The sequence below is a fragment of the Dermacentor albipictus genome, chromosome 1, assembly GCF_038994185.2.
Source record: "Dermacentor albipictus isolate Rhodes 1998 colony chromosome 1, USDA_Dalb.pri_finalv2, whole genome shotgun sequence".
Taxonomy (NCBI): Eukaryota; Metazoa; Arthropoda; class Arachnida; order Ixodida; family Ixodidae; genus Dermacentor; species Dermacentor albipictus.
In genome coordinates this window covers 366703542-366727339 of record NC_091821.1, presented here as the reverse complement: position 1 = coordinate 366727339, position 23798 = coordinate 366703542, and the positions used below count along the sequence as shown (strand labels likewise).

The following is a 23798-nucleotide window of genomic DNA, read 5'->3' as shown; positions in this document are numbered from 1 at the left end:
GCCCTGCGATCTGCAAGTGCGTTCTGAGCGCTGCAGCTGTCATGCTGACGACGCTCAGCACTCGTCGTGGCTGATGTCGATGCAGCATCGCCGAACCGACGATGACGACAGCCAGAAATCGACATGAATGTATTTCTTTTTTACTTCTGTTTTTACTTCTTCTTTTGCCTTTTTATCTTTCGCACCTTGTCGTGCGCTTCCGTTATATATTTTCACACTTTTACCATCGCTCCTCGTTATTAGGTGACACCGGAAGCTCTAAGTCGAAGCACGTTTCGAGGAGCGTGATATCGATCGACGTGCGTTTGAGAGGAGGAGGGCAGACGACGGTATAGGATCGCCGGTGCCATCAATAGTTGGCCTCCGAAAACCGCGCGACACAATGCGATGCGCAAAGCTTCTCGCCCTTCGGGCGGGCTATTGCATGGCACCCCGCCACCGGCGTCGAAAGCTTCGAGGGAAGGTCAGGTTTCAACGCTTTCGAAGGCCTCGACAGCAGGTGGTCCGCACGGGACCACAGTGCGCCCTGGGAGCCGCAATCGAGTCCCAGACCTGCGTGTCAACCCCCGTGGCGCTCGTCGTGGTGTCGTACGCATGCACGCGGAATTCCGCACTGCGACGGGGGGTCCTTCTTTATGACTCCATTGTCTCGGGCGGGGCCAGTGTCGCGCGGGAGTTGAGGCCTCCTTAAAGGGGTGGCCGGGGTTTCCTCGCTCTACACTCGCGGCGTGCGATACGCGCCGAACCCTTCGCCGAGGGCGAGGCGTGCACGTCCGCGCGTGGGACGAGCAGTCGTCGTAGGAGGATTATCGACGCCAGTGTCCCGAGGAAAATATATGCCCCCCCGCATTTGCATGCGCGCTGAGCGGAGAACGGAGGTGTTTGTGATGCCTTGACGGCTCTGTTCGCACGGAGGCGCAGCAAACGCGCTCGTTTCTTTGTGCCCGGATTAACTAATGGTTTATGAAATACGTACGTTACGGATCTGCCTCCGTAACTGCATGTGACGTGCCGGTGTGGCCGTCGGTTCGTCGGCACTTGCACGGCGGAGGAAGACAAAGTCAAGCATCGCGGAGCCCGCGCGAAAATACTTATTCAGCCACCTTTCGCGAATTGCTAGTTTCTTCGGTTGATGATGGTTTGCGGCGGGAGCGCCAGCCTCTCTATACGACGTCACAAGGAGAGTGCGTAGAATTCAGTTTCTCGGAAGCGATCGAGCTTTGCGTTTTCTGTTCCTCTCATATGGGCCGGCAGCTAGGTGACGGCCATAAATAATGTTCAAGAATTCAAGGGTCAGTAGAGGTAGTGAGGATGAAGCTACCACAGAAAAATAAATACCCAACACATGCACTTACAAAAAAAAAGGAAGAAAGAACGAACGAAAAAAGAAACTGTGCGTTGTAGAATACCATGCATAGCTAGTGGCCAATCGCGGTAATATAGCCTTTTAGGAGCGCACCTCATGCTCTATTTATTGAAAATCTTCTTGTAGATGTGTGACTTATCCTATATGTTCGGCATGCAGTGGCTACGCTGCGAACTGATCGGACTGGGAAAAACGCCCATTCCACGAGGAAACAGGGCCGTGATTTGTCACAGCTAATGAAAGTAGACCTCCAATTTCTGTGAAAGACTTCTTTATTGGTGTGCTATCTGTACACTGATACATGCAGAGCTCATGCAGAATACATGCACACTAACCCGCCGCGGTAGCTTACTGGCTATGGGCAACGCTATGGCGTTGCCCCGCTGAGCTCGAAGTCGTGGATTCGATCCCGACCGCTGCGCGGCCGCATTTGGACAAGGGCAATATGCAAAAAATGCTCGTGCACTGTGTGCATTGGGTGCACGTTAAAAAGCCACAGATCGTCAGAATTATTCCGGAGTCCCCCACTACAGCGTGCCTCATATTCATATCATGTATTTCTTATTTTTTTGGTGACAGAGCTTAGAATATTATATATTCACACTTTACGGATCACGTGCTAACCGTAGCACGTTCTATGTAGTAAAGGTTACTCGGAAGTTAGCGTTAGCGTTTGTCGGTGTCCGTTCATATTTATTTTCTCCCAGTTTAGCAGCTTCACGGGTAACTTAAGGTTGAGCGATTCACAGCAGCTTTGTAGACATCATTTCCTTACTGAAGGCGCTCTCATACCGTTCCTCACGGTTCACACGTTAGAAAGTGACATATTTAAGAATGGCCGCAAGACGCACTACACGCAAAATTGCAGTCGCGGGAAGTGGTACACGACTTGGGCACCGGCCACGAAGCTGTCATTTCCGTGCCACTTCACCTATGTCGCTGTCTCATTTGCATACGCCCTAGCTCTTTCACTCAGTAATTTAGTCTCCATATCACTCACTCACTCACTCACTCACTCACTCACTCACTCACTCACTCACTCACTCACTCACTCACTCACTCACTCACTCACTCACTCACTCACTCACTCACTCACTCACTCACTCACTCACTCACTCACTCACTCACTCACTCACTCACAATGCAGCATCAGCACTCCGTGGTTCACTCACGAGAGCTCTGAATTCAGAGGCCGCTGCAGTCGAAGCTCCTTAAGCCAGTTCGGCCAAAGCGTCCGCGCCGGTGCTCAACCTGAAGTTCCGCACCGTGATCACTCTGGCCACTTCTTACAGCCGTAGTCCATTAGGGCGGTGATTAACGCTTCCTCGGGGACTTCGAGTGCAGCTTTCAGCGTGCTCCGGCAGGACTGTTTAGCAGGAATACTATTCAGCTTCGAATGAAAAGAACTTGCGGCAGGAACGGGCAATGCACACCGCGCTTTCTCCTTTCTTCTGACAGCTTTTTTTGCTCTTGTTCTTTTCGCTGAAGTACGCGCCATTTCTAGCTCCCGATACGGGCCACGAGAAGGCATCCCGGAGCAGCTTGCGGCAAGGGCCACCCGGGCGCGCTTTGTCGATGCCGTACGGGGTGCGTCTTGTTTTGGGCCGCGCCTGATAAGAGCGCCAGAGGGGCATGTAACTACGCGGAGCGCGCTCTTTCGAAACGCTTGGCGGCTTCTCGGGCAAGCTTTTCCGCACGGCGCCTTCTTTTGTTTTCTTCTGTTCGGCAAAGGCCGCCTCCCCCCCCTGATTGCTCCTTCTCCGCTGCGTGAAGGAAACAACTTGTAGCTGTTCACGTACTTTGTTCAGACGATAGAGCGCTAAAGGAGTAAACACGTAACAGGTTCTTTGAAAACCAGCGGAGAGCGCGCGGGATAAAGAAGGTTTCGCGTTCGCTTAGCACTTGAGAAAATGCTTTTAATGTTAAAAACGGGAAGCAGCGCTGTTGTATAGGAACAGTCATCAGAGCTGCACGTCGTGCTAGCGACTCTTCCTAAGAATAGGAGGGTGCACGGTTACAATTCCGCGAATTAAGCAGTCTTTGAAGCTCTCTCGTTTCGATTCTGGTGTTTTATTGTAGCTGAATCTTTAAGCTTATCGCGAGCAACCAATCGCGAGCGGCACTGCTGAGAGTACAGCATATTGAAATGTACAGTATAGGGAAGTGTACAGTATATGTATACGTTCTTTCATATCACACATTCCTAGGAATTAGGTTATTGAGAGATATGTCTGATCAAAGTTCTCACGTATTTTTTAAATTTTATATAAGCAATTTGTTCTATACTCCTATCCATAAAAGGAGCTGCTCTTGTGGGTCGAGGCTGCCATGGATTCTTTTAGCGCTGTTTCTTTGGCGTTAGAACCGAAGATACGGCTTCTTAAAGTGCGGTGCTGAGAAATCTGCGTCGGATAGTGTATAGCACCGGTCATTAGCGATTTGTTGTTTGGCTATGCTGACAGGTTCCTTGACCTTCGGTTCAAGGGCACGTGCGTGCTCAGTGTTTTCAGGTACATTAGATAGCGATATTGTTTTTCTTTTGGCACCGGGCCGACACTCTTGAGCAGGACGTTGCACACGCACTACGAACGATGGAACACCTCTTGAAGTCTTTCGAGGTCACTCATGAGGTGCGCGTGCATGGGCTGCGTGCCATCGTGTTTATGGAGCTTTCGACAACGCAGGTCGTTGTATTGGTGAAGAGCGGGGACCAAGCTACTCGTGAAATTGTCGAGACAATGCAGTTAGCGGGGCTAATCGATTCGTACATAAGCAGGCGTCAGTATTTCTTACAAGGAGCTGGCATTTCTTTCTAGATAGCCAGGGCAACTGTGTGTGCCGTATCCAATCGACGTGTGCCAGTGCATATATTTTATTGATTTTATTTTGTTCTTTGTAGCTGTTACCTTTGCATCCCTCGGATTATATATATGTGTTGATAATTCAAATATAGATGCTGACGGCGCTGCGTGTACTTCTGTCGGTGCTGTTGTAGCTAGCCCCCTTTACTCGCTGGTAGCCTGCCATGAATTCAGTTTTCGAACTCGCCCAAATCAATGCCGTGTTATATTCACCTCTCCGTGATCTAGTGCTCTTTGCAGGCAGCTCCGTTTAAAAAAAAACATAAAAAGAAGTCACGGAGAGAACAGCCGTCTGTCACTTTGTTTTGCACCATTCGCATTTGCAGATCCCCATTCGGCTGGCGAGAAAGAGATAACTGCAGACAGGAAGGACACAAAGGCTAAGAGAAGGGTGCTCTCTGCCTGAACAGGATTCTCAAGCTGACCTTGACAGCACATATCAGGGAGTCGTGAAGTGGTATCAACATCGTTTCCGTTGGGTCTGCGTTCATCACTTAAATTCATTACTCGACGGAGCTATACCTGCCTAATAAAATATTTATTGCTCTGTGTGTAACTTCCATATATAAAACGTTCTATAAAACGGGTTTTTCTGAGTCTGTAGTGTGACCCCACGTTGCAGAAGTGTGGGCGCCATTCGGTGCACTTACACATTATACCACAAGTAGCGCACTAAGCCTATATCTAAGGCTGCGTTTTCCTTTTCTTTTCTTTTTACACACGTAAATACCGCAGCTATCACAATCACTATCACAATGTAAGAATTTGTTTTAATGTTAATTAAATGTTGGAATCTCTTCCACCCCAGTATTTCACAAGGATCATGGCACAATAAAGTCGTGGATGTAATAAGACCCTGCTTTCTTTGTTGTAGAATCCTAAACAGGCAAGAGAAATCGCCGTTCCAACCGTTACGACACTTTTCTCCGGTGTCCTTGAATCTGCCCGGCGAGTCTGCAACCATTACGGGTGGCTCGTTGAATTTAATTTGGCCGCTGGAAACTCGCCGTGTACCGCGGGACGAGAGAGTGTAGAATTAGAAGCAGCTTGTAGGAAATAATTTTAAAACGGAAGATTAAAGGTCACATGAAAAACAAATATAGTAAACGTCTCTTGCGCCACAAAAATCTTCAAAGATACCGGTGGTCGCGGCAGCGACTGCAGGGCGTCGTTTGGATGGGCGGAGCCGTCGTTTCTCCGGCACCGGTCTTTACGACGTCATGTGCGCGACCAGAAGGCAGGTCCGATAAGTGGGCAAAGGTCGCGATTTCAATGTACGCTGCGCACCAGGAACTAACCCGAGGCACACGTGTCCCGCAGGTCATCATACATATACCTCGCGAGCAGAAGGCTCACACGAAAACGATCGTTTACCCGCGCACGCGGTATACGACGTGGGAAGTTGCGCAAGGGGAATGCATAACCACGGCAGGAGGGCGCCCCCCTCCCACCCCCACCCCCCTCGCCGCGCAAGCGATGTGTCCTTCTTCGCAGACCGGGTCCTCACCTGTAGCTTCTGAAAACAGCCGTTCTCCAGAGTAGTATACGGACATCTATACATGGTTTGTGGCATAGGATGTAAGTGGCTGACGCAAGTCTAGGTTAACAGCAGATCTGTAAGGGAAGGCTACTTAGGTCCTGCAGATGACCTAACTAGACTGATAGTGGTAGCGATGATGATAATGATGATTACGACGATGGTGGGGGTGGGGTTGGTTGCCATGGGTGCGCCAGTAACTGTTTTTTCCGGGTGGCATGCCGCTTTTTTAACGTCCGCACTATATTTTCTCTTGGGACCCTTTATAGGTCCATACGAGTACAGCTGCTTCGAACACAGAAAGGCATTGTGCCCTATCGTGTGGTATATGCCTCTCAGCCTGTTTCTTATTCTAATTTCTCATTAATTCATTAATTCATTCATTCATGTGCGTGCCATTTTGTTTTAGCATTGTATGCGATACATTACATACTTTGCACTCACTGCAACAGCATTAATTAAACGTTAACACGCACGAGGGCACCCACACACAGGCAAGGAACAAGCGCACGGCGTATTAGCAGATGAAACATGCACAGTGTACGTGTTACGTCTTTGCGGAAACCCTAGGTGATCAAGTGTGTGCTGACTGTACCTATGCTTGGATACCGCGTACAGGTATGTGCAATATTAGAGGAAACCCTGTGATGCGCTGTCACGCGTTCACACGCGTTGCAGAGTCACGTGTTCGCTTTAACAGTGGACTCAACTGGTACGTCTATAAATGAAGTGCGTTGCGTCTGAACAGCACAAAATTTGTACATACGTGTATACGTATACTGTTGGCTGCGATAGGCTAATTAGAAACATGTGAGAATTGTCATAATAAAGAAATTACGTCTGTCTATTTTTCCTCCTCTGTAGTAGTTCAGCAATATTTAGTGGTCCCCACGGGAAACACTAACACGCCTATTTTTCATGGGCAGGCTGTTGGACTGGGTTTTAGTAGTGACAAGACATCGTTGCATCTTTCGGTCATACTACACACGAATGAATTTCTATCGCTGTAGTCATGTTGACCGATGTTTTACATTGTAGATTATAACTAGGTATAAACCGGGTAATGTTATTGAGGAGGTCGAAAGTGGTGCAGTGGATGCATTTTTTTCTTTAGAATTGTGCGTTTAATGTATTTTACAAATAATAAATTCCTTTAGATTAAATTTCTATTTAAATTAGTTTGTTTTCTTTTTTCATCACTTTGTGCGTACTCTAATGTCATCACAAAACAAAAACAGGAGTAGTTGCCGGCAACAGCCAGGATGCCAGCGTCTCAGAAACATGCGTTTAGTAAAGATGGAATACGATACAATAAAATACAATGCCAGTCGATGTTCGCATAGCTACTTCACACCCTAAGGCCTATAAGCATGCAGGTTGAGCTTAAAAAGCAGGTCATCTGGAAAGACTTCGATGATGAATGGAGAAATATAGTATTCTGCTTGGCGTTATCATACCAGAGGAGTCCACCTAGTAGCATTGCCCGTATGTAACGCATCTCCTGCCCCTCTTCTTTATAAGAAAATATGTTCGTCTGCCTGAATCTACAAAGTCCGTTCTGGATCCAGGCTACTCAACGTACTTAGGCAAGAGAGCATCTGATGTCTGTTTTCCCTCAGTATATATTCTAAAATTCTTGCTCAGCATAATGTAGTGACTATAGTCCAATACTATTCCCTTTCGCGCTTCGACTGTGGTCCAAGCGACGTCCTGTCACCGCTATCATCAGGAGCGGCCGCCGCTTACGAGCGGTGGACGATAGCAAACGAACAGAATCAAGTGAAATACTTCCTTGCGTTATACGTTCCGGCCCATCTCTGCTGAGAAATTCAGGGCTGGTATAATTTAAGGACTCCTTTCGCCTGGTTATATTCCTTTCTTATCATTCATGCACCACTCACGGCTTGACGATCGCCGTGATAACGCAGCTCGGACCACTGACGAAACGCGAGAAGGAATAGCATTGGAACTTGAATCGTTACACTTGTCCCGCGCCATTGTGTTCTGCAGATCCGACAGCATTGTAACTTTGCTCCTGCAAGCGCTTCTGCCCGAAGGCCATGACCCTCTCCTTCCTGGCCTTCCACGCCGGGAAAGCGTTGCATTTCGCCCATCCGCACCCTGGCACGAAAGTCGCGCCTGTGTTCAGAGTCCAATACCTTGACAAGTAGCAGCATCCAGCTTGTGACACTTGCGACTCGGCTGAGCCTGCATATACAGCGCGTCACCTGCTAATTCGCGCTGAGAAACATCAGCCTTGCAGCAGGATGCAGTGATCAGTCGTTACATTAAACGAATGGACATTTTCGATAGGGGCTCCTGCCCACCGGAAAGTCATCTACGACAGCTTGCTGTTGTACCTGCTTAGGAGCAAGACTCTAATAGCCTTGGAGCAGGATGCAGTGATCAGTCGTTACATTAAACGAATGGACCTTTTCGATAGAAGCTCCTGCCCACCGGAAAGTCATCTACGACAACTTGCTGTTGTACCTGCTTAGGAGCAAGACTCTATAATAGACTTCTTAATTTAATCTATAGGTAGCCCACCGGATGCACTGCGTGTGTTGCCTATTTATTTTTGTTTAATAAACGATTATTTCTGTGTCTCTTATTACTGATAGCAGCGCATCCGTGCGACTCAATAGTTCCTTCATTTATTTACCAAACATAAACTAGTATTAGTTATACCGCCGGTGGTCGTCTAGTCAGCTAACCGCTTTCGCAGCAGTGCTCGCTCGCTAGCGCGCTTTGATCGCGGCAACAACAGTAGTACTCAAATGCAGGTGACAACAGTACGAAAATATGTATAATCTAATCAACTGGAATGAAACAAAGTAATTGATTTCATTCTTGGTATGCTACACTGAGACGTCAAGGCTAGCTTTCGCGCAGAACCTTTATTTTTCTCGCTCTACGAAATAAGCGTGCTCATGCTCTTCGAGAAGCGTCGAGCCACACGCGTAGTCACTGTAAATCTTCGGTTACGAGAAATCCGCTCATAATGGCGGCCCGAACGGCGGTCACTCTCTTCTGTCGCTCGCGTCTGACGTCATCTGCTGCACGACGCGTCCGTATTCGCCTGTGTTCTTGCGACACGGAAGCCCCGCGGTGGGGGCTGATTCGCAAGCTGCACCACGCAAGCTACACACCAGCACCGAAGACGACAGAGATGTGCTCGGCCTGCTCAGAAACGACGACAGGCACGCGCAGACGTTCCACGTCGATGTGTAAGAGACGTCGTGAACAAGCAGGCAGCAGCAAAAGAAACGTTTGCCGCTGAACGAGCCGGACGAGGAAGGGGTTCCCCGAGATGAAGTGCTGAGAGAGGAGGAACACGGGTAAGAGGTTGCCCCCCCCCCCCCTTCTGACTCGAGACACTTGCACGGTGCGGCCGGCGAGCCGCGTCCCCGACGCGTCGTCTTCTGCGAGAGCAGCGGGAGCAAGGCGGAGAAGCGGCGGATCGTTCGCGCTCCTCTCTTCGGCGAGCCGCGTGCAAGCAAGCGGCTGCTGGTGCTTCTCGCTAGGCCAGCGAACGTCGTCGCCGACGCCGCTAGCGCCCCCCGGCGATCGCCACGAGGGGTGCACGCATCTCCTCCGGCAGCAGCAGGCCCTTCTGTTTGGAAGTCGTGCGCCTCCACAGGTGGCCCGGCGCGAGTGAGCAGCAGCGCAGCGCGCGCGCACGCACGCCGTTTGCCGCTACCGCGGCTGTTTGGCCGATGGATTCGTCAGCGGCGCTGGCCGCACGGGAGACGGAGGCTGGCGCGGAGCCTGCCGGACCACGACGACTACAACGACGGCGCCGACGACTACTAAGCGCTTAGCGCCGCGGGAGGCCACGCACCGTCCGCTAGCGTAGCTCGGCCACCGCGCGGCGGCGTCCGCTGGGTGGTCCGTGACGGACGGCGTTGGTTGCGCCTGCTGCGTTTGGAAAGGACTTCAGCGTCCAACTTGGCTCGCTCGCCCTTCTCTCGCCATCGCCTCGCCCTCGCACTCCGACTCTCCGCCCCACAGCGAGAGACGACGGCGATCGACACGTCTTGCGCATCGCCTTCGCGCCTTCCTCCGGCTCCTCCCGTTAATTGTGCTTTTCTTTTTTCTCGCTGACGCCCGTGCAAGCTGGAACTCCCCCGCCCGCTCCTATAGCTCACATCCGCATCCCTCCTCCGACACTTTCTTTGCAATGACGGAGGAGTGTGCATAAGCTTCAGCGCCCGAACAGGTCGCAGCCGGCGTTCGACTGGGTGGATCGCCCAGGAGCGGATGCTCAATAAGACCGATACGCGAAGCGAGCCGTTCTCCCTCTTGTCTTTGCTTTTTTTTTTCTCTTTCCTTCCCATCGCCGACATCGAGCGCGACGCGCAGCCTCGTCGTCTTTTTCCCACGACGGAGCTCCGACTGTCTCCTAAACGTCACGCGGGAGCATAGTGTCGTTCGTGCCTGCATCACTCCCACCGCCGCCCACGACATACCGCCTCCCCCTCCTCCTCCTCGTGTGCCTGCATGCTACACGTGTCGTTTTATGCCGAGCGGGGCATTATTCTTTCGTCTCCGCTTTTGTTTCCCGTGCAATATAGCTACCGCGAGAAGATGGCACTGTCCCGCGTGAGTTGTGACCGGCGGCAAATTTAGCGTCGACCACAAAAAACGCCAGCCCGCCCGCCAGTCGGTTGTCGACGTCTTCTTCTTCCTCTGGTCGTCGTCTCGCGCGACGCCTGGCTCGCGCGCGCTCTGAACAGGAAGCGGTGGTCGCGCGGCGCCCCCGCCGACCGTAAAAGCGACGCAAGTGGACGACGAGCCTCTGCAGCGCCAGTGCATTGCGAAAGGACTTGTCGCCGGCTGACGTCACCGATCCGTCGTCGAGCTTTCCGGAGGACCCCTTCGTCGCGGCGCGAACTTGAAGAACGGGAGCCATGGGCGGAGCCGCACACTTGAGGTGAAGTGAGAGTTTTGTTTCTTCGTCGCTTTCGCGCGTTGTAGACTGTGACTGTCGTTTTCCTCCTCTTCCGTTTCTTTTCCGCGCGAGATTATGTCTTTTTTTTTTCTTTTCTCGTATTTTCTTTTTTATTTCACTGCACTGTAACTTTTCGATTTTGACCAAATATCTTCGCAGAGAAGCGGTACTTTTTCAGGTTGGTCCCATTTACTGATATCGGGAGACATCTCGAGATTAACAACACGCAGAGTTCAAAGGCGCAGAAGCACGAAACAGGGTTCAAATTAACACAGCTTATCGTTCGTAAATGTTTTTTGCCATTGGGCGGCCAGTTTCACTAATGGTATGTCCAGCATCAGGAAGGGTTGGAATTTTCTGTTACAAATAATTAGAGTTTATTAAATTTTTTGGGGGGCACGGTTCCCGACGTATACCAGCGCTTCATTCCGACTACTTGTTCTCACTCATCGCTTGTTAATGATATCTTACATTTATGTATAAGCTCGTGTGTGTCTGCATGTATACATTCCTGTCATGTTCGCGCCGCGATGTTCTCTTCGACAGAAGAGCATGCATGGTGAAAAATCATGTTGAACGCTGCGCCAACTAAGCGAGTCATACTTCTGGTTGCGCGATAAACGCACGCACAAGTTACTGTTATAACTACGACGCTTCGGTGGAGCATATTATCATTGAATGTACTCAATATGACCAACAGTGGTTCCGCCTGCGTGACAGTTTGAACACCCCTGACACACGTCCTCTCACAGTGAGCAAAGCGCGTGGACCATGGTCATATAAGCAGAGGCAACCTGTAAGTGCCCCTCGCGATGTTTTAATGGAGAGTAGTTTTATAGACTGCCTATATAAGGATTTCATTACTGTTTCTCCTTCTACGTTGTGCTTCTTTAACGAGCTGATCTCGTATTGGTGTTGCCCTTATGTGCATATGAAGAAACTTATGTGGATTCCTTCACTCCTGCGTAATGAGCGACCATGATATAATTACTGGGCCGTGCTGTCGGTGCTGGTTGTCCGTAGATGAGACAATCTTTGTGCGCTTGTGTTGGTGTGTGTATCGTGCTTATTTCAATATTTTACTCTTTGTTTTCCTTCTTTTATTTTTCCTTCGGTAACGAATTTGGGATTTTTCGGCAGCCGGATCGGACGTAGACAGCCTTCCCATGCTTCTACATCTAAATAATAATAATAATAATAATAATAATAATAATAATAATAATAATAATAATAATAATAATAATAATAATAGAGAAAGAAAGGCACGGACTATACGAGAGCGAACGCCACTTCTTCCGCAAGCTAAGTGATGCATGCCCTCGTTCTGGATTACGAAGACGTTCGCAAATTGTGGTAATCACTATAACATCAACCTCTCATGAAGAGTGTCGAATATCACAGTAATGGTTCTACACGAGATTTAAAAGCGTTGTAGCTCATTTATAGCATATCGCTCGCGCAGTGTGAATGGGCAAACTGTCATATTATCATTCCCAATTCTTTGTTCGACTCGTCCGATATTTTCGCCGACAGTTTTCTTTCCAGTCTTTCTAAAAGCTCGGAGTTCCTCAACCATTTAAGCCGTAAGCCCGATCTGTGCTTGTTCTAGCAATCTCTACCTAATCGCCAAAGACAAACCCTAATTGTACAGGTCATACCTTCTTTGCTTTCCTCGCAGAGCATGAATCACTCTGGTCGCTTGATTTCACATCGTTCCCTTGACTTCGGCGCCAATCCGCTGTCTTTTAAGCTCTACGTTCAGCTCCTTATCAGCTGTTCAGTCTATTACATTCGAAATCTAGACTCACGTGGAGGGCGAACCTTCTTCCTTTTCGGCACAATTGTCTTTTACTAAGCTCGATAGGGAAACGTAACGGGCAACTGCAGTAGAGTTTGCTACGGGCAAGTTGGGTACATAGTACTCACACACTCATTATACACAGTTTTTTTTTTTACAACAGGTGAACACGCGTGTAGCTCATTTACTTATTCGAAATGTGTATGTGCTGAAATCGGCAATGAAAGAATATAGAAATGTTCGATTGATCTTCTTCTGGACGAGCGTGGCAGTTAAACAGCTATGCGGGCACTGCGCCCGCAACCTGATATAACGAAGACAAGGTCAACAAAAAGTTTAATTCCTCAAGTCTTCGAGTATTATGCAATAAAAACTCAAGCTAGACTTTCGCTGAACTTTATTTAAACGCTATATGCTGAAACCGGCTCGCCGCAAACCGCGCACAGCGGAGGATGGCATTTCCCCCTGGTAAATGTGTTTCACGGCACACTAGCCGAATCGCTTCGACACATCCGCTTGAGTATAGAAGCATTTCCATTCTCGCGTTCAGCTCAACACTTGTCCGGTGCCACGGTTTGCTTGCACATCGTTGGTGTTCTCGGAGCGTATGAGTGAGCACTAGAGCTGACAGATTAAGTTCCTCGTTTCTGGTTTGGTCCTCATTGGCGTCCAGGAACTTTTGTTCTTGTTTGTTTCACATCTTGCGCTTCTTATTCACATAGGCAGGGGAGCAATTAGTCAGGGTCATGAATTACGGTTAATAACAGCCATTTATTCGGGCTTTTAAACGTTGCGCAACTGGCGTGGGCGAAACCGGTCCACGGCGACCAAGCGCGTTTCGTGAGCGCCGTTATACGAGATGATGTATGCAGATTACACCAGCCTCGTCACTGCTATTTAAGCTTTTCTTTCTCAAGTAATTCACTCGTGCACTGCGGGGCTGCAGCTTGCGAGTGCAAACATGCTCCGCTTGAAGGCACGACGCAGAACAAAGAAAAGAAGAAAAAAAAACGATGAGTGTACAACATCTTACACCCGATGTGCTCGAACGGGATGCGTGTGAGAGCAGGGAATTGGCGAACTTTTGCTGAAGCGTCGTGGGTAAAGCAAATCACGTATTCACAAAACGCTCTTATGCCAGAATTCTTCTTAATTAAGAGCGAATTCAAGTCAATCCTGGCCCGAAAAAAAGCTCTTACGCTAGAATTATTCGTAAGAGAAAATTTCAGCCAGTCGTGAAGCCGGACATATGATCAGTGAAGGCGACCTGCCGACGGTCGTCACTTACGAACGAAAAAATGCTTTGTGAATTCGGTGCCTAGGCCCGTATTCACAAAATTAATTTACGACGCTATAATATTTCGTGCGCGAGAACTTAAGCCAATCCTGACGCAGGACATATCATTAGCGAAGGCGTCCGGCCGGTGACAAAGAGCGCTTACGAATGGAAGCATTGTGAATTCGGGCCCTAATTTACTACTTCCTAACTAAATGGTTTACTACGTACGCCTAATTCCAAGAATATGTCATTGACTTGAAGATCTGCGTGCGTAGATTTGGTTAAATATTAACGCAGAAGAAGTATGAATGTGTTCAACTACAGTAACGCGCACATAGGGACACGAAAGGGACAAAGAAGCAGCGCACTTGACGCAAAACGTCAGATACAGTTTTTCGTTTTTAATTATTGCGTTAATTGTGAACGAATCGCTTTCAGACTCGCGACACATGTGTTTAGGTTAAAAAAATTAAATTATGGGGTTTTACGTGCCAAACCACTTTTTTGATTATGAGGCACGCCGTATAGTGGAGGACTCCGGAAATTTCGACCACCTGGGGTTCTTTAACGTGCCCCTAAATCTAAGTACACGGGTGTTTTCGCATTTCGCCCCCATCGAAATGCGGCCACCGTGGCCGGGATTCCATCCCACGACCTCCGTGCTCAGCAGCCCAACACCATAGTCACTGAGCAACCACGGCGGGTTGTGTTTAGGTTTGTGAATCTGTCCTGGTGTTTTATTATCCCGTTTATAGTGCAAGCTCGCTAGTGCACCGTCAGCTCTCGGGTATAATTTACGGTTGTGCCACCAAGTAATTACCATTCCGTAGCATTATCATTTCTCTTGGCTCCATCTCCCGTCGCGCTGTCCTTGTCAAAAGCACGAGCTATTTCCCCATTGACTTCCTCGGATGAGCATGTGATTATAAAAAAAAAAAGAACATAGCTCCAAGGAGAGTGAGAAGTCGCCAAGCATGATGCAGTTAATTTCGACACCCTCCTGTGCTTTTTATGACCCAGTTACCCGCGACCAGAGCTGCCCTATTAGCCTTGAGAATAAATAGCTTCGGGACGCAAAGCTGACGGAACTGAAAACGTACCGCGCCGAATAATAATGAACGCTTACCTGTAGCTAGCGACGAGCTAATTCCGGTTTCCCAGAATGGCTAAGACCGCCCGTACTATCATGCCATGTGATATGCCAGTGTAGCTAAACTATTAGTCTACTGACTACCTGGAAAGTTGCACCTTGTCAATTTTGTACATTGGAGAGGTCATTGCCACACCCTTGCGAGGATAAGATCCGTTGAGGACCGACGTTGGAGTGCCAACGTTATGTTTATCCTAGTGATACCGCCCCCGCCTCCAAAGGTTCTGCAACCTTGTTAATTAATTACTGGCTTGAGAAATTAACAGCACACCATTAAAGGGACTCACAAGTACCTTGGCAGGCTCGACTCATATAATTCTCAAGTTTTACCACGCCTCTACTCCCCTGTGTGGACTCTGAAAATCGCTCTTGCACACACTGAAGACTGAGCGGACGTATACAGGACGGATGCGAGTCATATCGCGTATGAGCTCTTACATTAATGAAGTACTCGCAACAAGACTTAATAAAAGGGAAGGCAGAACAATGTAATATCCAGCCGTACACGTCGCGTTCACTTACTGCGACAGCGTATTTGCAAAGTTATTGTGCTCACCAGCCAATACGCGTGCTTTTGATGCATCGGGCTTGAGTCTGACCTCTCTATTGGTGCATTGTACTTGTCACTTTCGAGCATTCAGGTCGCTTTGGCGACGCGATTTTCATAAGGTTCGTCGGTATCGAGCTACCGGAACACATTCGCCTGGTTTATTCAGAGTGCTCGGAGGTGCTCTCACCTTCGAGTTGGGAGCGCAACTGAAATCCTGCATCGTTCCGGTCACGTGGTTCGTCCTATCGTTCAGGGAGCAGCGGAGAGTTGCGCTCGGGGATGGCTTCTCGTGTTTCCTTGAGCAATATTTACTGTACACTGGCACACCCACGTGCTCAACATTTGGAATATGATGCGGAACGTTCACGCTTTTTTGGGAATGCCCAGCCACACAGCACAAAATAAAACAGCATATCACCAGTATATTCCTACCACTCCAACCAAACTCGTGTGAAGAGTGGATCACGCTCTCCTGATGGGTTCCGTGGCGCAGCTGGGCAAATCCTTGACCGACTTTCCATCACGGAAAACATTTATGAATAACACCAAGGAGTCACGGCCCCGACGTTAACCCCCGTATTCAGAAATGCATCTTAACTTGAAGCCCGTGCTTGACTAGATCTAAATTACGCCCGTCGTGAACGCGCCGAGGAAACGCAATGAGCCTCCTGGGCACGTTCAGGCGTCATTTATATCAAGTCAAGCATGAGCGTCAAGACGCATTTCTGTATACGGGAGTAAGACCATTAATAACTGTTTACACCTGTCTTGAAAGGGCTCGACATCACTTAATTCGATTTAACGGAGTGCTGTAGGAACCAAATCAAGGTACTATGCATATGTATTATGTGAAGAAAGAATTGACTTGCCATCCCGGCCCTGCGAAAGTGGATGTCCAGCGAAGCTGTTGCAAAACCACCGCTACAACTACTGAGGGGGTACGCAAAGCTTTATTGATAGTTCGGATGCTTGTTTTGAGCTTGTTCTTATTGAAAGGTATGCTCTTCTGTGGGTTGTGTGGGGGATTTAAATGAACGTATGCACTGTTTGCTTCAGTTTTCTGAGCGCTTGTAGCCTCTGCACTGCGAGGGAGATGAGCCATTGCAGTTTTGCTTGCTTAGGAGGCACGAACCATATCTGATGATGATAACTTTTGTTCCGGATGGATACGAAAAATTCCGAACAATGAGAGGCTAACAGCTTCGCTGTAAAGATACGCAAGCACGAAATTGCGGCAGATGATTAGATTTCTCCGTGTTCACAGTATCCGGAATACTTAGAACACGTCCTTGGGTAATCGGTTAAGCGTACCAACGCCTGAGAATGTAATACTGTACAACAGTGCCGCAGTAGCAAAGCAAAAAGGTTGGTACGACTGCCTTTGTGATAATTCAGCTTCACTTCGTTAAGCTGGAGTGGTGCCCTTTCTCTCTTTTTTTTCCCTTTAATTGCACACGTGGCTATTGTCACCGACTTCCGTGGAAGCCATCGCGACATGGCATCACGAAAGGGTTGCTATTTCTGACTCATTTGGCCTCATGACGGGAAATGAATGGTATTGTAGTAAATTTTCGCTCTACGCTTCATCTCAACTCGGCAGCAAAGTTCGGGCGTTATCTCGCCGGTCTTCTTGAGACTGCTTCTCAATATCAGGGCACAAAGGCTATGGTAACACAGAAGTGCCTCGCCACGTCCCTGGCTTGGATACCATGTCATTGTAGAGACATTCCCATGTAGATCGGTATAGTGACGTGTAGTGGGCACAGTGAGGCCAGGGGGCATATAGCGGTAAGCAGGCTGAGGCATGGACGTACTATTCCTTTTTTTTTTTTACTATTCTAGGGCTCTTTGTACAAATATATGGTTGTCGAATGTTGGTGCCATGCCAGAGATTCTTCTCTTGAAAGGGACATGTGGGGGTGTAGGTATACGCGTCTGTTGAGTTTGTAGAATTGGATGATGGTGCTGTATTGTAGGGGTACGGTTTCCGCCGATGGAATTGAGTCGCCCTGTCCTTGCGAGTGCCCGGGTGGCATGAGCAGGGGCCACAGCGTTTTGCACGCTGGTTTCCTCGAAGGGACTCGTGTCCTGTGGTCACTACGAAGTCTACGTTCAGTATAGTATTTGGTGTGTCGTGGGATTCTGGGCGGAGAAGCTCGTGTCTCCAGCCAGTTGAAACGCTTACTCGCGTTCATCAAGACAGCAATGCGTCACAACGCTACATATTTCTCGACTCAAAGCCTCTTCGACGATTGGTCCTGAACACGTGGGAGCTAAAGAAATCTTGTGGCGTTTGCTACGACTTCCGATTTCCAAACCGCAGGGAGGAACTTAGTTTAGTACTGCGTCATGAAAATACACCACGGATCCGTAGTGATAAAGTACTGCATCAACGACAAGAAGTTCAGCGATATTAATTAAGTAACACCGCCTGAGGAACCGTCTGACGGAGCGCCTTCGAAAATAGTAAGAAACGCTACACGTGATCGCGCTATAGTCCCGTATAGACAGGGACTGTCAGCCAACCAGCGCGTTACTTGCACAACTCTTCGTGATTACCTTCATTGTTCCTGAAGCTCTAGCACTCCTCAGTTTCTGCAGTCACGTAGTATGGTTAAGAAATCAAATAACATTCCCCCCCCCTTATTTTTTCTCCGCGTTACTGTCTTCATTCGTTGCACAAGACGTTCATGTTCATCCCATGATAAGCTTATTCGATTCGTGACACTGGGCACAGAGGAAACATCTTTGACTTGCGGTATCCAATGCAGTCAAGACACGTTGCGCATAAAGCCCAACTGACCAGATATTTAATTGGATCTAATGCTGCATCACAGAGACTTGCTATAGCGTAGATACGTGCGATGCAGAGACTAGATGTATCAACGTTCGCTGGAAAGTCAAAGTTCCACTCGCATCCGGGCACTAATGTCTACATTAACGAAATAAATTTAATGGGCCTGTGTGGGCTTTGTTTACGTTTCGCTCCCTCCATTGTCCATAAGCTAGCCTACATATTAACGAGACATTAATGCACTGGATGCGGCATTAAGGGATAGGAAGACAGTGGTGTGGATTAGAGACCAAACAGAGGTTTAAAAAGAAGGAATTGAGTTGGGCAGGGCACGTAATGCATGAGGCAGATAACCAATGGCCTATTAGAGTTACAGAATAGGTGCCAAGGGAGGGAAAGCATAGTCGGATGCAGCAGAGAACTAAGTGGTGCGACGAAACTAGGAAATTTGCCGGCGTGCGATGCTGGCAGGCTGGCACAAGACCGGGGTAATTGGAGGTCACTAGGAGAGGCCTTCGGCCTTGTGTGGATGATGGTGATGATGATGATGACGATGATGACGACGACGACGACGACGACGACGATGATGATGATGATGATGATGATGATGATGATGATGATGATGATGATGATGATGATGATGATGATGGCGGCGGTGGTGGTGGTGGTGGTGGTGGTGGTGGTGTTGGTGGTGGTGGTGTATGATGACGACGGCGATGAATCCACTGGAAAACAACGCGCGCCATAATTCAAGGGCTGCGCCTTGACGGGTGTCAACGGTAATGAGGCACGACTGCGCGCTCTTCTGTCCTGGAGAGTTGTACGCACGCGAGCTCAGCTTCCGCTCACTGTCTGGCCGCAGTCTGCAGCGGCACGCGCTCTGCACGCGCTGCGCTGCTTCCCAGGGCCGAGCGGAGCCGATAATGAGGCGCTTCCCCGTTCCGCCGCCGTGTAGACGTCGAGCGCGTCCTCCCAAGGGCCAAGCGTGCGCTGCTCTTGCGCAGCGAGCAAAGCGCGCGCGTTCTGCGACTCGCAGCTTCCGCAGAACGGACTGCAGCTGTCACTCAATTAGCTCGCGCATTCATCAGCGAGGCTTGGCCGTGGCTGCAGGTCGCTCGCTCGCTCGAGCGCGCGGCTCGATTGTCGGGCCACCGAGAACGGGGGGGGGGGGGGGGGGGGGGACCTATCTGTCATCGCCGCCGGCCCCGGGCGCGCAGATTTACGGCCGACCACACGTGGAGATCCGTGCACGACGAGCGTGCTCTCGGTTCTAGTATTTTCTTTCTCTCTTCCGTTCTCTCTCTTTCGCTCTCCGTGCCTTTCCTTCGTATTTTCGCGCGAATATATTTTCCGTCTATACGTGCCGTATTTGCGCTCGTATTACGAGCATCAGTTACGCATGGCCGACCACGCTTTGGATCCGCGCAGTACGACCGCGCTCTTCATTTTCTATTTTGTTTTTCCTCTTCTGCTCCGACTGAATCTGCTTTCCTTCCGAATACCGTATCTTCGCACGCGTCACACGCGCCACGAACGCGAGAATCCTAAAGAATGAGAACCTTGAACATCCTTGTCCACCTTGTCATATATGCTGCCAATTTCTAATATATAAAGATATGAGAAAAAAATAGCTGCTTGATACTGTCCCATAAGTATTTGGATCACCGCTCTTCTTTGTTTCATTCTTCTGAAACATTTATGTTCTTTTTATCAGTATTAAAACAAGTTCGTTCAGTTGACGATGTAAGCCACCAACGGCCGGTTTCCGGGTGTGGATTAGAGGACGTTCACAAGCGTGCCAGCAAAATATATAAAGCTACAACATACCTTATTTAACACAGCCTCAAGCAATGTTTCTTTAGTAGCCATATCGAGCGACTACGCTACAGGTTAAACACTAATTTAAACATTATCGCATCGCTCATTCCGGTTTAGTGGTCATCTTCCTTCTCCTCTCTGCGACTGTGCGAGGATGACGGATATTTAGTTTACAGGAGAGGCACAGTGGTCGACCCGAGCTGGCGCCCTCTAGCCTGACACCAGGGAGGATGGAAGGGGAGCGAATGTACACTTACGAACGACGTCGAGGAGAACGAAAGAAGTGGACGCGGACGCATACTACGCAACCGCCCTATATACTATCTATATAGAGCCACTCGTCTAGCGCCGTCTAAGATCTGGACGAGCCCATAGCCTGAGGCCCGTAGCATTCGCCTTCATGTGCTCGCGCAATATGCTTCTGCAATGTCCCGTCAGCTAGCTTTAAAGGAGCCCATTGCTGTGTATAGTCAATGAAGTGTTGCGCTCGTCGGGGCCCTTACAAGGCGTGCTCGCAGTACTGCCTCCGCATTGCGAGTACGCATACATCCCCGTCCACGTGTCCTGTCTTCGATTTGACAGGAAGCAGCTATGACGGTGCTGGCAGTGATCGAACGTTCAAGACTCACTAATTGGTTAATTCATTTCCTTCGCTGTATGCATACACAATGGGGCAAAATATGTTGAAACAATAGCATAAGCTAGTGCGCGGGCGCGGGTCCGTGTACACAATTTGCAGCGGCAGCAACAAGTAACCTCATTGAAGGTTATGTATTTTCATAACATGAAATCAAAAATGTATAGAAGTGACCGGAATTTCGGAACGGCGTGAATCAAAGAATGCTTTTGTCAGACGAAGCAAACGTAACGAAGATATTAAAGGAACGAAATAACTAGGAAACGAAGGTGAGATTATTTCTGGGAAATTGCTCTTATGCCTATACGTGAGCTGGTGGCGTGTGTTCTTAATTCATTATTCGTTGTGTCGCTTAGCTGCGACGCCCCGCAGGCGCCTGGATAGCTCGATTATCTTTCCTCGCGGGAGACTATGCGCGCAAAGATGCAGCATTTCTTAGCGCACGACGACGCCGTTCGCGGCGTCTCTTTTTCATGGAAACGAGCGCGTGCGCGTTTTATGCACGCGTGGAACTGCCACCACGTGACCACCCGTTTACGGCCCGTTCGAGCACGGAAACCGCGCCGCACGTACGGATGTCTGGCCGTTCGGCGCTGCGAAGACACACGTGTGGGACGCATACGTGCGTAGTATATATATATATATATATATATATATATATATATATATATATATATATATATATATATATATATATATATATATATATATATATATATATATATATATATATACACACGGTGGTACAAGTCTCGCCTGCCGAATGAATAGTTGCTTTTCTTTGTCACAGTTTTTTCTTTTTGCCTTGTGCGTAAACAGTAACAGGTGGCAAAGGACTCAAGTATTCTTTCATATGCTAAAACTCTTCGTGGGCTGGTTCCTCCGGTTTCATTTACTTTTATTTTTTTTTTCTAACCCCGTCGTCTGTAATCCCAAGGCGTGCAGCATGTCTCGTTCGTAAAGTTCTCCAGCTTGCGTGCTCTTTTGAGTAAAGACGCCGTTGTTCGCTGGGAACGAAACTGTTGGCAGTACAATCTGTTTTCTTTTCTTACGTTTTAAACTGTAAGAGCGCCCGAAATATTTCACGCGAAAGAGCGCCCGAAGCTTGGCGAATGCGTGCGAACACTATACGACACCTCCGGAGACTATCAGCTGGGCGTAACCCACGTAAAACAAACAGCGATGGCAGAAATCCTCTCAAGCGCCGACGTTGTGTGCCTCTGCCGCTGCAGGACGCGCGTGCAACATGCGTTGCGTGCAATCTCAGCGTATGCTCCGAGGCGAGCGCGGCGAACGCGTCGTGCGACGCGGAGCAGTATTTCACGCGACCGGGTCTTGTGCGTTGGTCGACGCTTAGTGGTTCACACTACGCACGCGTCATAAATCAAGTGAGTTTGTTGCCACGGGCACGTGTAGCAGACAAAGCATGCCCTCTAATGACTTTGGGGAGATTAAATGCTCCCTCATTGAGATAAAAATTAACAGAAGAGTGCTTAATGATGCACAGGGCGTGCCCTATATAGAGGTAGCCTTCTTACCAACCGTGGTTGTTCCCGCGCCGTCTCTGCATATGCCGCTGCGAACATGTAGATGCCGTTGCGCTATAGCATATACTTTCTTTCGTGGAATCGCTGTTGTTTTATTTAAGAAAACCCGTGTAAGTTGTTGCGGCAGGCCGACGGCCATGCCTGCGAATATATTGCAACCGCTTAGGAGTTTATAACTATAGTAGTAGAGAGAAATGATAACAACGAAAGAGACAGAGGAAAACGTGCAGTACCTATAAAAGTGCGCGCTATAGGCTTGTCCCGAAACCCTCGTGGTGGTTCGGAACGAAATATGGTCTGTACGTATACACGGGAATCTCTGAAATGAAGCTGCATTCCTCTTGACAGGAATAGACGAGGATGTGCGAAAAACTGCAAGTAGGCTTTTCCACCTTATTGGTTTCAACGTTGTCGTTATTGAGCCGAGGACAAGCTTGCAAGCAGTGAGAATGTAGTGGGGAAGAGATGGTGGCGAGGATAACGACACCAGCTCGTCCGCTTCTGCCTTATTTCCACTTCTTTGGCGACGCCCGCCAAACTTTGGATTAAACGAGACGTGCGGGGAAGCTCACTTGCGGAATTTCGCATGTCACCTATCCTGAGAAGCAAAACGTTTTGCTTGTTTACACGTACCATTTGTTTCAGCGAGTTGTCGTTGTCTCACTTCTCTCTCCTTTTTTTGTGGCCAGTGATAGTGCCCGAAGAAGGAAGTATTTTACTAACCTCAAGCTTTCAAAAATTCGCGTAACGTGTTCTAAGATGAAATGCTGACTCCACCTTGTTCTACTGATCGAACTCACACGAGCGTGCTAGTCTGCATACATACATACATACATACATACATACATACATACATACATACATACATACATACATACATACATACATACATACATACATACATACATACATACATACATACATACATACATACATACATACATACATACATACATACATACATACATACATACATACATACATACATACATACATACATACATACATACATACATACATACATACATACATACATACATACATACATACATACATACATACATACATACATACATACATACATACATACATACATGCATGCATGCATGTCTGTGTGTTTGCTTTGTGTGTTTGCTTTGGAGCGGGCGCCAGTGAAAAGTGCCTTGCAGACAAGTGCGTAAATGCGTCCGGCATGTGGCCTCACTACACAAAAGGGGCGGCAATGAGAGGCCTCACGTCAAGCCTGCGTGCAGCGTGGAAGAAAGAACGACGCAACCCTCTCGGGGGACACGCGTGCATGCATCGCGGCCATTTGATCCAGCAGCGCCGACCGAAGGGATCAAGCCTTCCGAAAGGGGCTGGGTCACGCGGCGCGCGCCTGTCTTTCTGTAATTGCCTCACGACGCCCACGTAAAGAGCGTGGCGGGATTGGCCCCCTTGTTCCGGCTCGGGAATTGAGACGGTGGCGGCAGCGGTGGGGGCTACTATACGCAACCGCACAGCTGTCCTG

General features: G+C 48.8%; 1 protein-coding gene across 1 annotated transcript in view; it reads left to right on the top strand.

Annotated features, from left to right (window-relative positions):
• The first annotated feature begins 9188 nt into the window (after positions 1-9188).
• Positions 9189-23798, top strand: part of LOC135906944 (ADAMTS-like protein 4) — a 62392-nt gene continuing 47782 nt past the window's right edge. The window contains exon 1 of the mRNA XM_065438569.2: positions 9189-10697. Within this exon, the coding sequence (XP_065294641.1) occupies positions 10675-10697 (23 nt within the window). The 5' untranslated portion in view covers positions 9189-10674. The remainder of the gene's footprint in view (positions 10698-23798) is intronic.